This window comes from Camelus ferus, chromosome 22, assembly GCF_009834535.1.
Source record: "Camelus ferus isolate YT-003-E chromosome 22, BCGSAC_Cfer_1.0, whole genome shotgun sequence".
Lineage (NCBI taxonomy): Eukaryota > Metazoa > Chordata > Mammalia > Artiodactyla > Camelidae > Camelus > Camelus ferus.
In genome coordinates, this window is record NC_045717.1 from 23,362,259 (window position 1) to 23,378,797 (window position 16,539).

The 16,539-nt window shown below is 51.4% G+C and overlaps 1 protein-coding gene across 9 annotated transcripts in view; it reads left to right on the plus strand.

Moving 5' to 3' along the window:
• The window catches only part of RFX2 (regulatory factor X2), an 86,404-nt gene that overhangs the window by 42,901 nt on the left and 26,964 nt on the right, over nt 1–16,539 (plus strand). For 2 of the 9 annotated variants that reach the window (XM_032465780.1, XM_032465781.1), the window contains exons 2-7: nt 3,329–3,441; nt 6,084–6,173; nt 6,398–6,529; nt 8,112–8,191; nt 9,681–9,942; nt 10,354–10,473. In XM_032465780.1, the coding sequence (XP_032321671.1) occupies nt 3,337–3,441; nt 6,084–6,173; nt 6,398–6,529; nt 8,112–8,191; nt 9,681–9,942; nt 10,354–10,473 (789 nt within the window). In that variant the 5' untranslated portion in view covers nt 3,329–3,336. Of the gene's footprint in view, nt 1–3,328; nt 3,442–6,083; nt 6,174–6,397; nt 6,530–8,111; nt 8,196–9,680; nt 9,943–10,353; nt 10,474–16,539 lie in introns of those variants that run through there. The other 7 variants (XM_032465782.1, XM_032465784.1, XM_032465785.1 and 4 more) reach the window with 5 other exon arrangements.

Genomic DNA, 16,539 nt, shown 5'->3' on the forward strand with positions numbered 1-16,539 from the left:
TATCTAAACTTTGATGAGCTGAGAACCCTTGATTAATGGACCCAAAGAAAACATTTTCAGGAAACTGGATCAGCTTATGTGTAACCTACAAACTTGAATACCTTAGGTGGGTGAGGAAGGAGTCCATGCTCTCTTTGGATAGGCATGTTGCATGTTCATATATCAGAGCAGCCAGCTGGCCCACATGACGTCTGTCCGTCTGTCTGTCTGTCTGATCCTAACATCAAGGATGCATTCGGGGAGAGCAGAGCAGTCAGAGAGTCCTAGATCCCCCTGAAATAACCAGGTCAATTGTTAAATTTTCTGAAACTTTATGAACCTATTTATAGCTCCCAACTGTACTGCCTCTTGAAATCATAATTCTGTGTATTATTATCTGTTTCATAAAGTGCTGTGGTAGACTCACTATCTGAAACGCTCTATATAAATGTTCACACTTCAGTGTCAGAGGTAATACTCAGGTGTCACTGAAGTCTTCATTCATTTGAGAAATGTGTGTCAGCTGCAAGAGTCGTGCCTGGCGTGGAAGCAGGACATCAAAACCTCTCACAGGATGCGAGAGGGGCCCCGGGGAGTTTCCTGGGGCTGCCATTCAAAGGACTGTGTGGCTGGAAACAACAAAAATGTATCCTCTCATGGTTCTGGAGAGGAGTGTGTCGACAGGGCTGTGACCCCTCTGGGGAGGGGCCTTCCTGCCTCTTCCAAAGCTGGTGGCCCTGCCATCCTTGGCCTTGCATGTAGCTACATGCCTCAGTCCCTGCCTCCATCATCACAGAACCTTCTTTCCTCTGTGTGTCGTTTTCTGTCTATTACAAGTACACTGTCACTGGATTTAGGGCACCCTAACCCAGTATGATCTCACCCCAGTCCTTTCCTTGATTCCACCTGCAAAGACACTATTTCCAAATAAGGTCACATTCTGAGATTCCGGGTGGATGTGAATTTGGGGGGGCACACTCCTCAACCCACTAAGTTCCCCAAAGTAACCTGTCCATTGTATTCGAACTCCCATCTTCAGGTTTAAGGGCTGCATCTGGCTTCTGGGGCTCCCAGATTTGAGGAATCAGTTTTATTCATGACTTCAAATAAGCTCCAGGAGCACCACTGTTGTCATTTCAGACCAGCATCTGATTACTTCCATTTGTCTTTAAAGGTCAGCCCCTCCATCCTCCTAACAATTTGAGTCACCCTCCGGGGCCCAATATAGTCCTGTCATGTTGGTGACATATGGCCAAAAAGAACCATGCACTGGACTAAGAGCGTGTGGGCCTCAAGGTTTTGAATCCAGACAGTCTTATTTTTCCACCCACCTTCCAAAACCACATCACTTTATCAAACCCAAATTACATGGACCAGCAGCCAGCAACTGTGGCCCATGAGCCAAACCTGGCCCATCGCCTGTTTTTATAAATAAAGCTTTATTAGAACACAGCCAGGATCATTCATTTATATGTCAGCCATGGCTGTTCTTGTGCTATGATGTGAAAGCCTAGTGGTTGTAACAGAGACCACGTGGCTCCAGAAGTCTCTGGTCCTTTACAGAACAAGTTTGCTGACTCTGGTCTGAACAACGTACACTAAGCAGTGTGAGCGACAGACAGTGCATTGTCAGGAGTGTGTTAGGCTGGGGAACATGCTCACCTGGAAACGCCGCTTGATCTTAAATAACTTGCATTCTGGAAGGTGTGTTCTGGCCACAGGAAGCAGAGCGTGGGCCCCTGTCTATCCCAACACTCTCACAGGCTCTCCTTGTTTCAGTAAGACTCCAGCTGTGGAGCACAATCATTGCAGCTGGTGGAACAAGGAACCGGTCTCAGTGAGTTCTAGTCCCTTTCCTCGTGGTGCCACTGAAGTTACTTACTTCCTGGCTTCAGATGGAAACACAGTGGTATATAGTGTGCAAATGCCTGGTGTAAACAGTCAGAAAAAACTGAAAATAAGAGACCTCAATTAAACAAATTCCAACAGAATAATTCCAAAGGTCAATTCGATCAGGAAGACAGAGAAAGCTGGAGCCCCAGGAAATAGATGATTGGAAGTTCACAAGCTCCTCCTCTGAAACAGGCAGGGAAAGTAGGAGGCACCTGTCACTGCGTGGCTCTGGGGACATCTGGTGGTGAGAGCTGAGTCAAGGTCATGAGAAACAGAAAAATGCGCCAGACACGGACATGGTCCATCCAGTGGCTCTCGTGGCCCCAAAGGCATCTGGGAGGGGGAAGGGGGAGTTGGGGAATAGTCAGTAAACATGGGATTGAGCCAACACTCTCAGATTCAAACACACACACACACCCCTTTCTGCTTCCTTTAGGCAAATTATTTTAATCTATTATCAGTTTTTCTTTGCATTTTTTTTAAAAAGGCTTTTTAAAAAATTCGCCACTCCTTATTGGAGGGGCAGTGTGTCCCAGGCACCATGGTGTGTGCCACAGTGTCCCGGCCTCCCCAGGAGTCAGTAGTCCCGGGACTCCACACGTTGGGCGAATGTGCTCAGAGCTGGGGCCAGGACAGCACAGGGATGGGGACAGGGGTGTGTGACCATAAAGCCACCTCCTCTCTCTGCCGTTTGTGGATTGAGCGGCTTCTCAAAACCTTAAAGGGAGCCAGCATTTATTTCAAATGAAGAAAGTCTGACTGTCAGCATTTTCCTGGAATGACTTTGTATCCTCGGCCACTTCATGCTCGGGCTAAGTGAGTCTTTCCATAGAGAATTTTGAAGCTGCCTATTTGGAAGATGTATGCACCTGGCTGGAAAAAAAATACACTTTTGTGCTTTCTCTTGGGCGAAGGGCTCTAGAAACAGAAGGCACTTTACCTTACTGCTCAAGACCCCGCAGTGCACGGACAGTCCCACGGAGAATGCCCGGCCCTGAGGCCAGCGGTGCCAGGGGGAGGCCCTGCCCTCAGAGGAGGTGCTTACAGTTTTGGGGGCAGTGGCTCTGTAGATGGCAAGCATCCTTCAGGAGCTTTTGATTTTCTGGATAAATGAGTTTAAAAATTGTATGAGCCCTTGAATATAGTTAAGCCTGATCAGATAGGAAAGGGAGAAGCTGTTATCCCGGCTTGTTATTCAGGAACTCCTGCGGGGCTCTTTTGGAGTTTATATTTGGAAAACCTTCCCTGCCTCTCTCCCAGCTCTCCCCACTGTGGAACGACTGTGCAGTGTCTCTCCCCCTCCCCTTCCTCTCCCAGTCTGGCCAGGGTCCCTGCATTTGAACTTGGAAGGCTGTGGGTAATGATTGCTCGTGCATCTTGTACGCGTCCGAAGCTGCCTCCCTGGGCTTGGTGATTGCAGCCCCACGCCACTCACTCTCTCCCTGCCTCTCTCTAGACCTGAGCATGCAGAATTCAGAGGGCGGATCTGACTCACCGGCTTCTGTGGCTCTGTGTCCGTCGGCGGCTGCCCAGACGCCCGTGGCCCAGCCGGTGCCAGCCTCCCCGCAGGTAACAGACCAGCCCGCCGGCCACCCGGGCTGCTCCGGGAACAACAGCGCAACCACGTGGATGCGTCCACTTTGGTTTTGAAAAACACTGGAATCAGCAGAGTGAGGAATCTCTGTTTTTCTGAATTGACTTCTCAGCTCCATGCCTGCAGCTGTTGAAATAGCCACACCCTCATCTGCCCGCCTTGTACCCCGTTAATTTGGCTTTTTCCCTGTTTGTTTAAAAGGTCTCACCAAGGACAAACTCAAAAGGAAAGCACTCCCCGACTCCGACTTAGTCCATTCTTATTTGCTAGTAGAAATTTTCTTGTACCTTGGAAATGACCCTTTTAGGCAGAGAGACTTTCTATCCATAAGGCAAAAGAGAAGTTAGAATTCTTAGGATGTGGTTGAAAACCGAATCTAGCATTAGAATTGGTATCTTCTTTAAAATTTGCAGAGAGAATTTTCACATTCAGCCTCTCCCAACTTCTTGATTTCTATAGTGGATTGAAATACACCATAAAGTAGATGTGAACATAAAGTTAGTGGCGAGACTATATGAAATTGATGGTCACAGAACAGACTGGAAATCATAGGTGTGTGCAGAGGTCCACTGTGGTCACATGATCAGCTAATATTTATGAATCTGAAAGTTAGGAACGTGAAAGAAAGAATTGATTATGGTGGGAAAAAACCCCATAATTCAGCAAAAGCAAAAAGGCAGACATTGAAGCAGTTTATTCAATTTAGAATGAATAGTTGGACATGTTCTGTGCTTATTTCCTGGAAGCGTGGACGCCCAAGCGTGGGTGCCAGGAGGGCGGTACCACTTGCGGTTGTGGCCTCGTTGATTGTTTCCGCGCCCACTGAGTCTGGTCCGCCAGCGCTTCACTTTGAGCTCCCCCGGGTCCTTCTCGCAGAGCCCCAGTCTCTGGCACCCCGGGACCAGGGTGGCCACTGTTTTCCCTGCAGTCTGACTGGTCCCAGGTCCTGCCATAGCCGCTATGCCCATCTGGGCTCCTGGGCTCCGACCCTGTTGGAGATGGATCCAGTCCCCCACCCCAGCCTTGGTGGCTGTGTCCCCCCCACACCTGCCCCCCCGTCCAAGCACTCTCACCCACAGACTGCCCCAAGTTCCCTGACCAGTGAGCACCCAGTTTCTTACCAGAAAGGGGCATTCTTGCCCCCTCTGTCCCCATGACAGGCTCTTCGTGCTTCAGCTCTCAGCCCTGCGCCGTCCACCAGGCTCTGAGCACTGGCACCGTGGCCAGTGCAGCTGAGACACTGAATTCCACAATTTACTTAAATCGAACTAAATTTGAGTGGCCACACAGCCACACAGCCAGTAGCTCCCGTACTGGACAGCTCCGCCGGAGGGTGTGTGCATGTGAATCCTTACTATTCTTGTTTATTTGAGGTGAAATTCACATGATACAAAATTCTCCATTTTAAAGTGAATTCCGTGGCACTGAAGACACTCCTAATGTTTTACAGCCTCCACCTCCATCTGGTTCCAGGACGTTTTCACCCCGCAAAAGAAACCCTGCACCCCATTAGCGGCCACTCCCCACCCCTGTCCCCCAGCCCCTGACAGGCACAGATCCACTCTGTGTCTGCGGACTGGCCTGTTACGGACGTTTCATATCCATGGAGTCACACACTGTGTGTCCTTCTGTGTCTGCTTCTCTCCCTGAGCATCGTGTTCTCAGGGTCCGTCCACGTGGAAGCAGGTGTCAGTGCTTCACTCCTGTCTCTGGCTGAGTGATGTTCTGGTGTGTGGAGGGACCACCCTGTGTTCATCCATCCATCCTGCTGACCCCTGTACCATCTGTGTTCTCTTTGTCTTTGGTGGTGAGCTCCTGGGGGGCTGGGTCCCTGCTGACTTCTCTTAGAATAGTGGTGTTTATTAGGCAAAGCCCTGCAGAATCACCATGATCAGGGAGATTTAGGGTCCACACTGGACAATCACAGAGTCACAGTTGATGACTTCTGAAGCCCCAGCTTTACAGAAACAAAATATTCCTAACCCCCCCTCACCTCTGGAGGACATTTGCATCCTTCACATTTTCTTAGCTTTGTGTGTCCAACCAGTCCTCTGGGCACAATGACAAAGCCCCACTATGAGGACGACACAGGGGCCCAGAGAGCAGCTGTGGAGACCCCGGAGTTGGCCTGGGCTGAGTCTGGCTCTAGAACTCACGATGCTGAGGCCACGAGACCTCAACCTGGCCTTGACCACTCTGGGCTTCTCATTTGTCAGGTGGGGATGGGTCCAGTGTGTACTGAGAAGCTGTGGTGTGTGACCCAGCGCTCATCCAGGGGGAGGAGATATGGACAGACGGCCAGAAGGCTCTTCTCAGCCCCCAGCTCTCAGCCCACGTCACCTCACTGACCACAGACCCTAAGGAGGCAAAGGCGCTGGGGGCGGGTGGAGGCGCATGTGTGCGCGTGTTTGCACGTGTGTGTTCGTGCACGTGTGTGCATCCCCGCTGCATCCACCTGAGTGCGTGCGACCGTGCGCTCTCCTCTCCTCCCCTCCCTATCCTGCTCCTGTTCCCATAAAGCCACAGTGGAACCGGGCGGTCACTCTGGCTGTAACCTGTGTTTGTTTGCAGGACTCGCCTCTGACAAGCCTAAATGTCCTCTCTCCTTCCCTTTTAGAGGGTGTTGGTCCAGGCAGCGGGCTCGGCTCCCAAAGGGGCCCAGATGCAGCCAATCTCCCTCCCCAGAGTCCAGCAGGTGCCACAGCAGGTAACCACAGCGCAGGTGGAGTGGGATGCGGTTGGCACTCGCACTCGGGAGCCCTCTCAGAACCGTGATGCATGCTTTCCTGTTGCTGCTCTCCCTTTCTGTTTGATGTGTTCAGTTCCTTACCAGAAACTTCGTTTGGAAGCTATGTTGAAAACAAACAAAAATCTTTTGCTGCAGATAGTTTGCGACAAGCCAAGAAAGCTGATGATCTTTCATTCATTCAGATATGCAGCCTTTGGGGCGCAAGCGAGCCCCTAGGTAGAGCGCGGGGTGCTGCGGTAGACACGCAGGCAGATAGCGGAGGTTTCTGGATTGGAGGAGCATGGAGCCTCCGGGGGAGGCAAACCCATCCGCAGGCAAGTGCTGGACCCTCAGACGGGCGCGTCTTGTGAAATTCATTATTTGAGAACAAAGCTGGACCGCGTGGTAGCAGCATTGATCATCAGCTCAGACGGTCAGCGTGATCTGGGGCAGCCGTTGGCAAACCTTTTCCAGGGAAGGACTAACTGTACAAGTTTTTTGGCTTTGCATGCCAGATGGTCCCTGGCACAACCACACAACACTTGCCAAAGTCATAAAGGAAGGGCATGGCTGTGTGCCAATAAAACTTTATTTGTAAGAATGGGTGGGCCAGGTTTGGCCTGAGGGCCGGGGTTTGCCAACTCCTGCTCTGTAAGATGCTGAGTTAAAATCAGCTCCTGCCTGAAAGTAACGCTGAACATAAGATGGAGATGGCAGGACCTGGACACGCCTCTCTCTTCGAGGCGCTCCTGCTCAGTTTAGTAGTCTGTTAAGAGATGTGTGTCTGAGGCCATGTGGTTTCCGGGAAGGCTCTGGGCCGACTGGCGGGGAACCAGTGGCGCTGCCTTAGCTCCTCAAGGGAGGGGCGACCACAGCTTCTGATTCCAGAAGCTTCCCCCCATCTGTGGGGCTGGGCCTGTCCCAGCTGTTTCTCTCTGGGCAGCTCAGACTTCGGGGCTGACTTCTGGATTTTACCCAGCCCCCCCCCCAACCATGCCCACCCAGCACGTGCACCCTGGCACCTTCCCCAGCAGACTGGTCCTCCCAGGGCTGGGCGTGTGCACGTCCGCCTCCTGGGCTGCTGGCGGGGTGGGGCTCGGCCCTGTCCCGCTGCTGCACACAAAGTCCTGTAGGGAGAACACAGAGAGACCGACTCTGGCTCCCCTCACCCAAAGCGGGGTTGAATTAGGCATCCACAAGCCTCCCTCTGCCGTGAGATGCTGAGGTTCCGCACACGCAGCCCTGGGCCTCCACCCCAGGGCCAGCGTCCCTCGGGGGTCCTCAGCCAAGGCTCTGAACTGAAGATGAGGGAGGGATGAGGCCAGAGGTGCTGGGATCTCCCCGTTTGCCCCCTCCCCATCTCCCATTCCCACTCCGGACACATCGCTCCTGCCACTTCTGCTCAGAATTTCACTGTCTCTCCAGCATGGCTCCCAGGACCCTTGCCCCACTGCTGGGAAGGGGCACTAGGGCCACGGCAGGGAGCAACAGGGGGCGGTAGAGAGTGTGACCACCTGCCCTGCCAGTGATGTGGGGGGATCCGATGCTCCGAGGTCCCCATTCTGTCCACACCTCTGGCTTCCGCTATCCAGCGGGACCGGCCTCTCTGCCCGTGGCCAGCAGACGGCAGGCATCCTCCCCGCACGTCATGGGGGCCCCGACCTGCCTCCCCCGTGCCCCGCAGTAGAGACAGGCAGCTCCCAGCAAACGCAGCAGAGCCCCCGGGGCTGCCGGGAACACGTGCCTTGACAAGACCATCTCTGTACTCTCTTCCGCAAGTGCTGGCCACTGGCAGGAAGCCTGTAGTGGGGTACTTCCTCAGTGCTCATGAAAGGCAGTAAGAGGTCTTTGTGCCCGAATGATCTGGAAACGTGGACAAGGAGACTGTGTAACGCCAGGTATCCACTGTTGTTTCAGGTGCAGCCCGTGCAGCACGTGTACCCCCCCCAGGTGCAGTACGTGGAGGGGGGCGACGCCGTCTACACCAACGGAGCCTTGTACGTGCGTGTCCTCCTCCCTGCAAGGGGCCTCGCAGGGAACCAGCCATGGGCCACGTCCCACCGCCTTCCTCCAGGCTCACGTGGTCCATGGGGGACGTGTCGGCACAAAGTCCCCTCCCTTACCCCTCGGGTGACAAGTTCCAACTGTTACAGCAGTATCAGCCCAGTGGAGATTTCAGAAATCACAGGCCTTTGTAGTTTTACTTCTAGAAAAGGCAGTCTTAAAAAAAAAAAAAAAAAGGAGGGAGGGAGGGAAATAACTCAGCAGTAGAGCATGTGCTCAGCACGCACGCAGTCATGCTGGGTTCAATCCCCAGTACCTCCATTAAAAAGGCAATCCAACTTACACGTCTGAAGACTCCACCTCCACAACTCAGGAGCCGTTTCTGGAGCTCTGTGTTATCCTCCTGGCCCCTGTTAACCTCTGGCTTTGTGTGATGCTGGTAAAGCTGGATTTTCCACTTGTCAAGGCGTCTAGGGGTTTCTGCTTTTGGACCCTGTGATGCTTGGGGCAGAAAACGATGCGATTCCCAGAAGCTGACTGTGCGCTCAAGATGCGCATCCTCTTGCTTCTTTCTGCCTCCGGTTTCCACGACTCCCCTCGTGAGTTCTGGGACTGCACGTGAGGGTGTGGTTGTGGTTAGAGAGGTGTGGTTGCTGGAGCTGGTGAGTGTCTCCAGCACAGCCCTGAGGGTTATAACGCAGTGACACAGAGGAGCGCAGGTGAACCCTAGGACCCCAGTGAGGTCTGGAGGAGGCTTCGAGTCAGCGTCCTGGTTTGGTTGCCCTGCAGTCAGAGAGGATGTCCCCAGGGGTCGGGGGACCAGAGCGCAGGTCAGAGGGGCCGCTCTGCCCCCCAGACGGGCCTCCCCTCAGGACATGGCACTAACCTGTAGTCACCCCTGAGGAAAATTTCTACTGAATGGTCTCCTTTTACTATGGCTGGATCTTTAAAACGTAATTCTCAACCAACATGGTTAATAATTTGATCCAGATGTTAAAGGAACATCAGAGGAATTCTTGGAATCACTTAGAAATTCTATTATGTAAATACATTTTTTTAACTTGCTATTTTTGAAAAAACTAGAGACTCACAGGAAATTGCAAAATTAGCCCCAGACCCCCTGCCTGTGTTGACATCGTCTACAACCGCAGGATGGTCTCAAAAGCAGGGCACTGACGTCAGTCACGTTCAGCACTGCGGCCGCTACACACTCTTGTGCACGCGGGCGTGTGTGTCTAGCTCTCCACGGTCTTGCCCCCAGGGTAGACCCCCTGTAACCACAGTCAGATCCAGCCCTTCACCCCCCAGGAGCACCCGCGAGCAGCCTGCATGTGCAGTTTGTCGACCAGCCAGCTGTCACCTGAACACTGGCAGAGACGATGGCCGTGAGCTCTGCTCTGTTGACAGTTCGTGTCCGCCTTGCCCTGTGGGCTGGGCCCCCTGGGTTCCCACGTTGACACGAAGCCTTCTCTCTCCCGGCAGGCGGACAGCCTACGCCTACAACCCCGAGCCCCAGATGTACGCCCCCAGCAGCGCCGCGTCCTACTTCGAGGCCCCGGGCGGCGCCCAGGTGACCGTGGCAGGCTCCTCCCCGCCCGGGGTCCCCTCCCACAGCATGGTGGGCATCACCGTGGATGTCGGGGGGAGCCCCATCGTCTCCAGCGCAGGAGCCTACCTCATCCACGGGGGGATGGACAGCACCAGGCACTCCCTGGCCCACACGTCCCGGTCGTCGCCGGCTACGGTATGTACGGCCGAGGCTCCCGGGGGCGGCAGGTTAGGCCCTGAATAGACTCCCAGCAGCAGCAGGGACGGTGAGTAGAAGGCGGCCTGAAGCGTGGGTCTCGGAGCCCCGCCAGCCTGAGACGGGCCGGCTCACCGACCCCTTTGACCCTCAGTCCCTCCCTCGGTCAAGACAGAAGGCAGATGGCCACGGTGGGCGGCTGTGAGCGAGGCATGTGGGATGGCGTCCCCCACGGGTGACCCGTCGTGACCCTCGCCAGCCTCTCAGAGATCAGTCCCTCCGCAGGAAAGCTGGGCTGAATGAAGCCAGGGCCCTACCCAATTGTTACCCCGAAACAGGGGCTCACCTGCTTTACGTTGTATCTGCTTTTAAAACTCCGTTTTCCATATTCACTCTTATTGTTTAAACTAGCGCAGAGTAAAACAGGCGTTTTTGGCATACAGACCTGTGAATTTTGACGCACATATGGACTCGTGTGCCTGTCCCCACCCCAGGACACAGAGTGGTTGCATCACCCAGAAGCTCCCTCGGGTACTGCTTGTCGGTCACGACCCCCTCTCGCCCACAACCCCTGGCAACCGCTTGTCTGTTCTCCGTCACTGCAGTTTTGTTTCTTGGGGAATGTCATGTAAAGGGAGCCTTTGTGACTGGCTTCTGTCGCTCTGTGTGGGGCCCCAGAGATCCCGCCCAGCTGTCCCCGAGTCAGTGGCTCCTTCTTGCTCCTGAGAGGTGCCCCATTCCACCAGAGCTCGTTTATCCAGTTGCCAGCCAAGGGCCGCTCGGGCCCTTCCCAGCTTTCAGTGACTAAACAAAGCAGCTCAAAGGACTCCCGCATGCAGACATAGCTTTTCCTTTCTTTGTGGTCAATACTGACCAGTGGGGTTGCTCCTGCAGTTAAGTGTACATTTAACTTTGTCCAAAACCGCCAGTGCTTTCTGGGCGGTGGTACCGTTTCGCGCTCCTCCAGCCACGTGTGAGGCCCCCTTGCTCTGCCTCGCCGCAGGCACTTGGTGTTGTCAGCATCCCTCGTAGGCGCATGGTGGTGTCTCCCTGTGGTTGTAATCTGCATTTTCAGGGGGAAGGGTATAGCTCAAGTGGTAGAGCGTATGCTCAGCACCCAAGGGGTCCTGGGTTCAATCCCCGGCACCTCCTCCAAGGGGAAACCAATGAAGAAACCTAATTACCTCCCCCTCAGCAAACAAACAATACAAGCAAAGCGTGTGCTTTCATTTGTGCCACAGATCGGTCTCCTCCTTTAAGCAATCCTGACATGAGGAATTGCAATTTGCATTTTCGTAATCACCATGGGTGGCGAGCCTCCGTTCATGTTTTTTGCCTTTGTAGACAGTCCTTGGTGATGTGTCCGTTGAAGTCGTTTGTTTTTTTAGCTGGGTTGTTTGTTTCCTTACTGTTGTGTTTTGAGAAGTGTTTGTATATTCTGGATACAAGGCCCAGGCTGGATATGTGATTTGCAAATATTACCTTGCAGTCTTTGGAGTGTATTTTCATTCTCTTGAAAGTGGCTTTTGATTCTTTGGCCATTGAATAAAGCTGTGCTTGTGTTCCAAAAAAAAAAAAAAAAACAAGTGTCTTTTACAGAGAGAAAATTTTTTTCCAATGATTTTGATCAAATGCGATTTGTCAGTTTTTCTTTTTTGAAAAGATCATACTTTTGATGTCATCCTATGAGCTCTTTGCGTATCCCCTGGTCATGAAGATTTTTCTCCTGTGTTTTCTTTGAAAAGTTTTATTGTTTTGCATTTTACATTGAGCTCTGCTTCATCCTGAGGTAACTTTTGTATAAGACTTAAAGTTTGTTGTGGCTTATGTTTACGCATATGAAACAACTGGTTGTTCCAGCATCATTTGTTAAAAAGACTGTACTTTCTCCATCGGATTGCTCTTGTGCCTTTGTCAAAAATCCATTGGCCTATTTGGGACCTTCTGTTCTGTTCTGTTCTGTCGATCTGTGCGCCTGGCCCTTTGCTAATACCACACTGTCTTAATCATGGCAGCTTTAGAGTCAGCCTCAAAATTGGGTGGAGCAATCCCTCTCACTTTATTCTTCTTCAGTGTTGTGTTGGCTGTTTCCATAAATTTAGAATTTTCTATAAAAATTTTAAATCAGTTATATTTACCCAAAAAATTCCTAGTGAGATTTTTGATTAAACAACATTAAAGCTGTGTATCAATTTGGGGAGAATTGACATCTTCACTATTTTGGGTCTTCCAATCCATGAACATGGTATGTTTTCTCCATTTATTTAGATCATCTTTGATTTCTTTCAACAGCTTTTGGTATTTGTTAGCATGCAGATCCTGTGCTTATTTTGTTAGATTTACACCTAAGTATTTCATGTTTTTGGAGCTACTGTAAATGGTATTGATTTTCAATTTCAGCTTCCGAGTGCTCATTGCTAGTGTGTGAAAATACAGTTGATTCCTGGCTCTTGACCTTGCCTCCTGCAACCTCGCTAAACTCACTTTTTAGCTCTAAGGGTTTTTTGGTCTGCAGATGGGAATGATTTTATTTCTTCTTTTCCAATCTGGATGATTTTTATTTCTTCTTGCCTTATTACGCTGGCGAGAACGTCCAGTATGATGTTCCACGGCAGTGGTGAAAGTGGACATCCCTTGTCTCGTTCTCAGTCTTGGGGGAAGAGCTTCAGTCTTTCACCCTTAAGTGTAGTGCTACCTGTAGGTTTTTCACAAATACCCTTTTTCAGGTTGGGGACGTTTCCTTCCATTCCTTAGTTTCTGAGAGTCTTTATCATAATTGGAAAATGAATTTTTCTCAAATGCCTTTTCAACATTGATATGATCATGTGTTTTTTCCTCCTTGGACTATTGATATGATGGGCTAGATGGATTGATTGTCAGTTGAGAAATAACTTCCTATTTCTGTGTGGGCTTAATCTGAAGCAGAAGGTGACATTCTAGCCTCATCCCTGCTCTTTTGGTCCTGATGTGTTTTGGGGTCACCCTGACATCAGAGGTTCCCGGACTCTTGCTGTCCTCTCTCTCTCTGAGTCCAGAGTGCTCCCCAGGACCCGGCTCTGAGGACAGGCATGGAGAGAAGTCACTTGTTCCCTAGAGCCGTGACTGTGGGCAGTGCCTGCACTCTATCCCGGGGGCACCAGCCTCACTCGGTGCCCCCAGGGCCTCAGCCCACCCTCAGAGAATTGGCTGGGGGACCTGAGTTTAGAACCACTGTCATCAGAAGTGTTCCTCACAGACAGCATTAACTTTCACAAGTGTGGTGGCTCCGCGTCAGCAAACTGCGTCAGCTTATACTAGTGAGTAACCTGGGGTCGCAGGTCACAGACCTACTGCCGTCACAGGTCACAGTGTCCACACCACCTCGTGGCAAACAAGTGTGCAGCTCCGACCCCGGGCCGCCCGGTTCCTGTGATCTGTCATCTGGGTTGCATTAGAAGAATCAAGGTTTAGAATCGATTGGAAATCTGTGACCAGGCTGTGTTTTCTCAAACACACACCCCTCACACCCTGTGAAGATCCTGGAGGGGGACCACCTCAGATGAGCACCTGCCTCCGGACTCCACCTGCTCTGTTGTGATGTTTTGGCTTTTGGTGTGGGGCCACCTCACAAGGATCCGCGGAGATCCCAGGCACTTTCCAGGAGCCAAGAACGGGGCAGCCCTGAGGTTGCAACAGCAATAAATGACGACTCCTGGAGCTGGCGTTCCACGGCTACCAATTTTATTATGTCAGAGTTGTGTTTCGAGGGATTTCAAGTTAATCCCGAAAATGGAGCACAAAGACCAGAGCAAATCGGCACCAGCAGCCCCACTGAGTTTGGGTGACACATTTTCTTGAGTCTTATTTCTGGTTAAAGTTTCACTGGTGTTTTAAATCTTAGAATTGAATTGCCCAATTGGTAAGTTTTGGATAACTTTCCCTGTTGTGCTTTTTTTTTTTTTTTTTTTGATCACGTGGAGCAGAGATGCCCAGCTGAGAGATCCGCCCTTTGGGTCGTGTCAGGGGGAGGCTGGGGGGGCCCCTGGGGCTTTGAGAAGAGCTGCCCCCCACCCCATGCAAACAGGCAGCCCCCATGGGCCACATAATGGGGGCTGATGAAGGCAAATCACCTATCCAGCTTTTAGGATGAGAGGACATGCCGTCAGGGTCTGAGCAGGGCTCCCGGACCTGGCCTGGTGAAGGGTGGCTGGCCTGGTGAACTTCGCATTTCCTGGAGGTCGAGAAGCGCCAGCACACAGGCAGCCGTGGCCTTGGGTGCTCTGATCACACTGAGGTCGGGGTGTCTGCCCTGGGGACCCCACTCAGGTGGGCCGGACACCTGGTCTGTGAGCACCTGCTGCACCGAAGCCAGAAGGGCCAGCGCTTCACCTCGGAGGACGGCGGCAAATCAGTTCCGTCCTTTTCTGGCCATGGTCAGCGACAGGAAGAACTCCTGTAAGCTCGTGGCATCTGATGTGATTTCCAGACACGCCTAAGACAGCACCAGCCGTTCCGTCCACCCCCACGTGGGGATGGAGTCCCAGCATCCCATGCGCCAAGTGAATGTGTCTGTAAAGGACCTGCTCCCATCTGTGCCGAGTCAGGGCTGGTGGAGCCTCCGCATCGTCCACGGCTCCCTGCGTGTGGCCTGGTTTCCCTCTCGTGTCCCTCTATCCTTGCAGTCACCCTCCCTGGCAGCCCTCTGGGCTGGTGCACCATCCACGCAGCACCACAACTCACTGTGGCTTGTCCACTGCCCCACAGCTCTTCTCTGTAGCCGGCATCTTCTGTGCAGACTCAGGACATCCTGCTGGGACCACACGCTCACATGCATAACGTGCATTCCCTAGAAGCTTCCGCAGCCTCTGCACATCAGAGCTTTTGTCCAGCTGCCAGAGCAGAAGTTTTGCCGGCAAACGCACAATGTTTGATAAAGGAATTTTGCCACTAGTGCATCTGCTTTTTTCTCTAAAATATTCAGCATCACTTTTTTGTTAACTGAATAGACTTTTCTTAAGAGCAGTTTTAGGTATGTGGAAAAATCGAGCGGAAAGTATAGAGAATCTCCATGACCCCCACCCCACCCGCACACAGTTTTCCTTGTTATTAACATGTCGCATAAGTTTGGTGCATTTGGTACAGTCAGTGAGCCAACACTGGCTCATTAGCATGATTAACCAAAGCCCCTGGTTTACAATAGGATTCACCCTTTGCGTTGTACACTCTGCAGGTTTTGACACACATTTAATGACATCATCACTTTTGAATCTGGTTTTACAAGTTGGGAGCAGTGCCTGTGTTGACTGAGAAGCACCCCTTTGAAGGACCTGTCCGAAGTTCCGTCTCTGTTCTGCTGTAAGTGACAAAACTAAAGAATGACGTACCGGAATGCCCTCTTGTGCTTACACTGCAAAGTGTCAGTTAACTTACCAGAGAAGTCATTGCTCCTGTGTACGTGACACAGACCCACAGAACATGTCAAGGGCTACGGCGGACAAACGGGCCACTCCCCTAATAAACCCTCTTCCTCGGCTCCTCTGCCCGGTCCTCGTCTCCCTGATATTTTCCTTCCTGGCTGTGTATGCAGATGATCAGTGTGCAACCACGGATTGGATCCCAGTCCACAAGCAGGACGTTCCTCCAGTGATTCGACTGGTTAACAGTGGGGGGTTAATTTCCAGGTCACGTAAGATGCTGACGTTTGGAGAGGCCACCTGACTGGCAGTGGGAATGCTCTGCGTTATTTTTAACAACAGCTTTGTTGTTAGTCTGGATATTTCCAAACTAAAAGTTAAAAATATTTTTAAGTTAACGAATTAAGAAGTAGAACTCTATTTTTTTAAAGTTCTTGGAACTACAAGAAGAACTAAACATATTTGCTAGCTGTTAAAAATGATTACCACCCACCCCCTCAAAAAAATTACTTCTATGAGGTAGAAAGAAAAGAGGAAAACGGGTTTTTTTTTTAATACCTTTTTTCCTATTTAAATTTTAACCACATGTATGCATTACCTTCTACATTTTTTATTGAGGCAAAATTCATATAACATGAAATTAACCATTTTAAAGCATGTAATTCAGTAGCATTTAGTACATTCAGTGCAGCAATCCCTCCTCTAGTGAAAAAATTCAAAAAATCAGTTGAGCAGTAAAGTATAATCTATATGGTGTAATTCCGTGAGTGATGTACGTTTGCTCAGTAAATCTCTGGGGGCAGAGGCAGCAGACTGCAGTCCTCCAGCCAGATCCTGTCAGCTGCCTGGTTTTGTAAATAAAGTTTTATTGGCACGCAGCCACGCCCACCCACTCGTACACCAGCTGTGGCTGCTTTCCAACTACAGGGGCCGAGCTGAGCAGCTGTAACAGAGAGCGCCTGGCCCACAAAGCCCAAAATATTTACTCTTGGGCCCTTTACAGAAAAGTTTGCCAACTCCTGATCTAGAAGAACTGGCTCAGAAAGAGCCCCACGAAAGATTAAGTGATAAACACAAGGAGCGGAACTGAATGTGTCATACAGCCCCAACCGAGGAGAAACCGTTAAAGCAAGCGTGGATGTGACCCGGGACCCAGCTGCTGGGGACAAGGGCAAGAGCAGGAGCCCAGGAGAGGCTGAGGCAG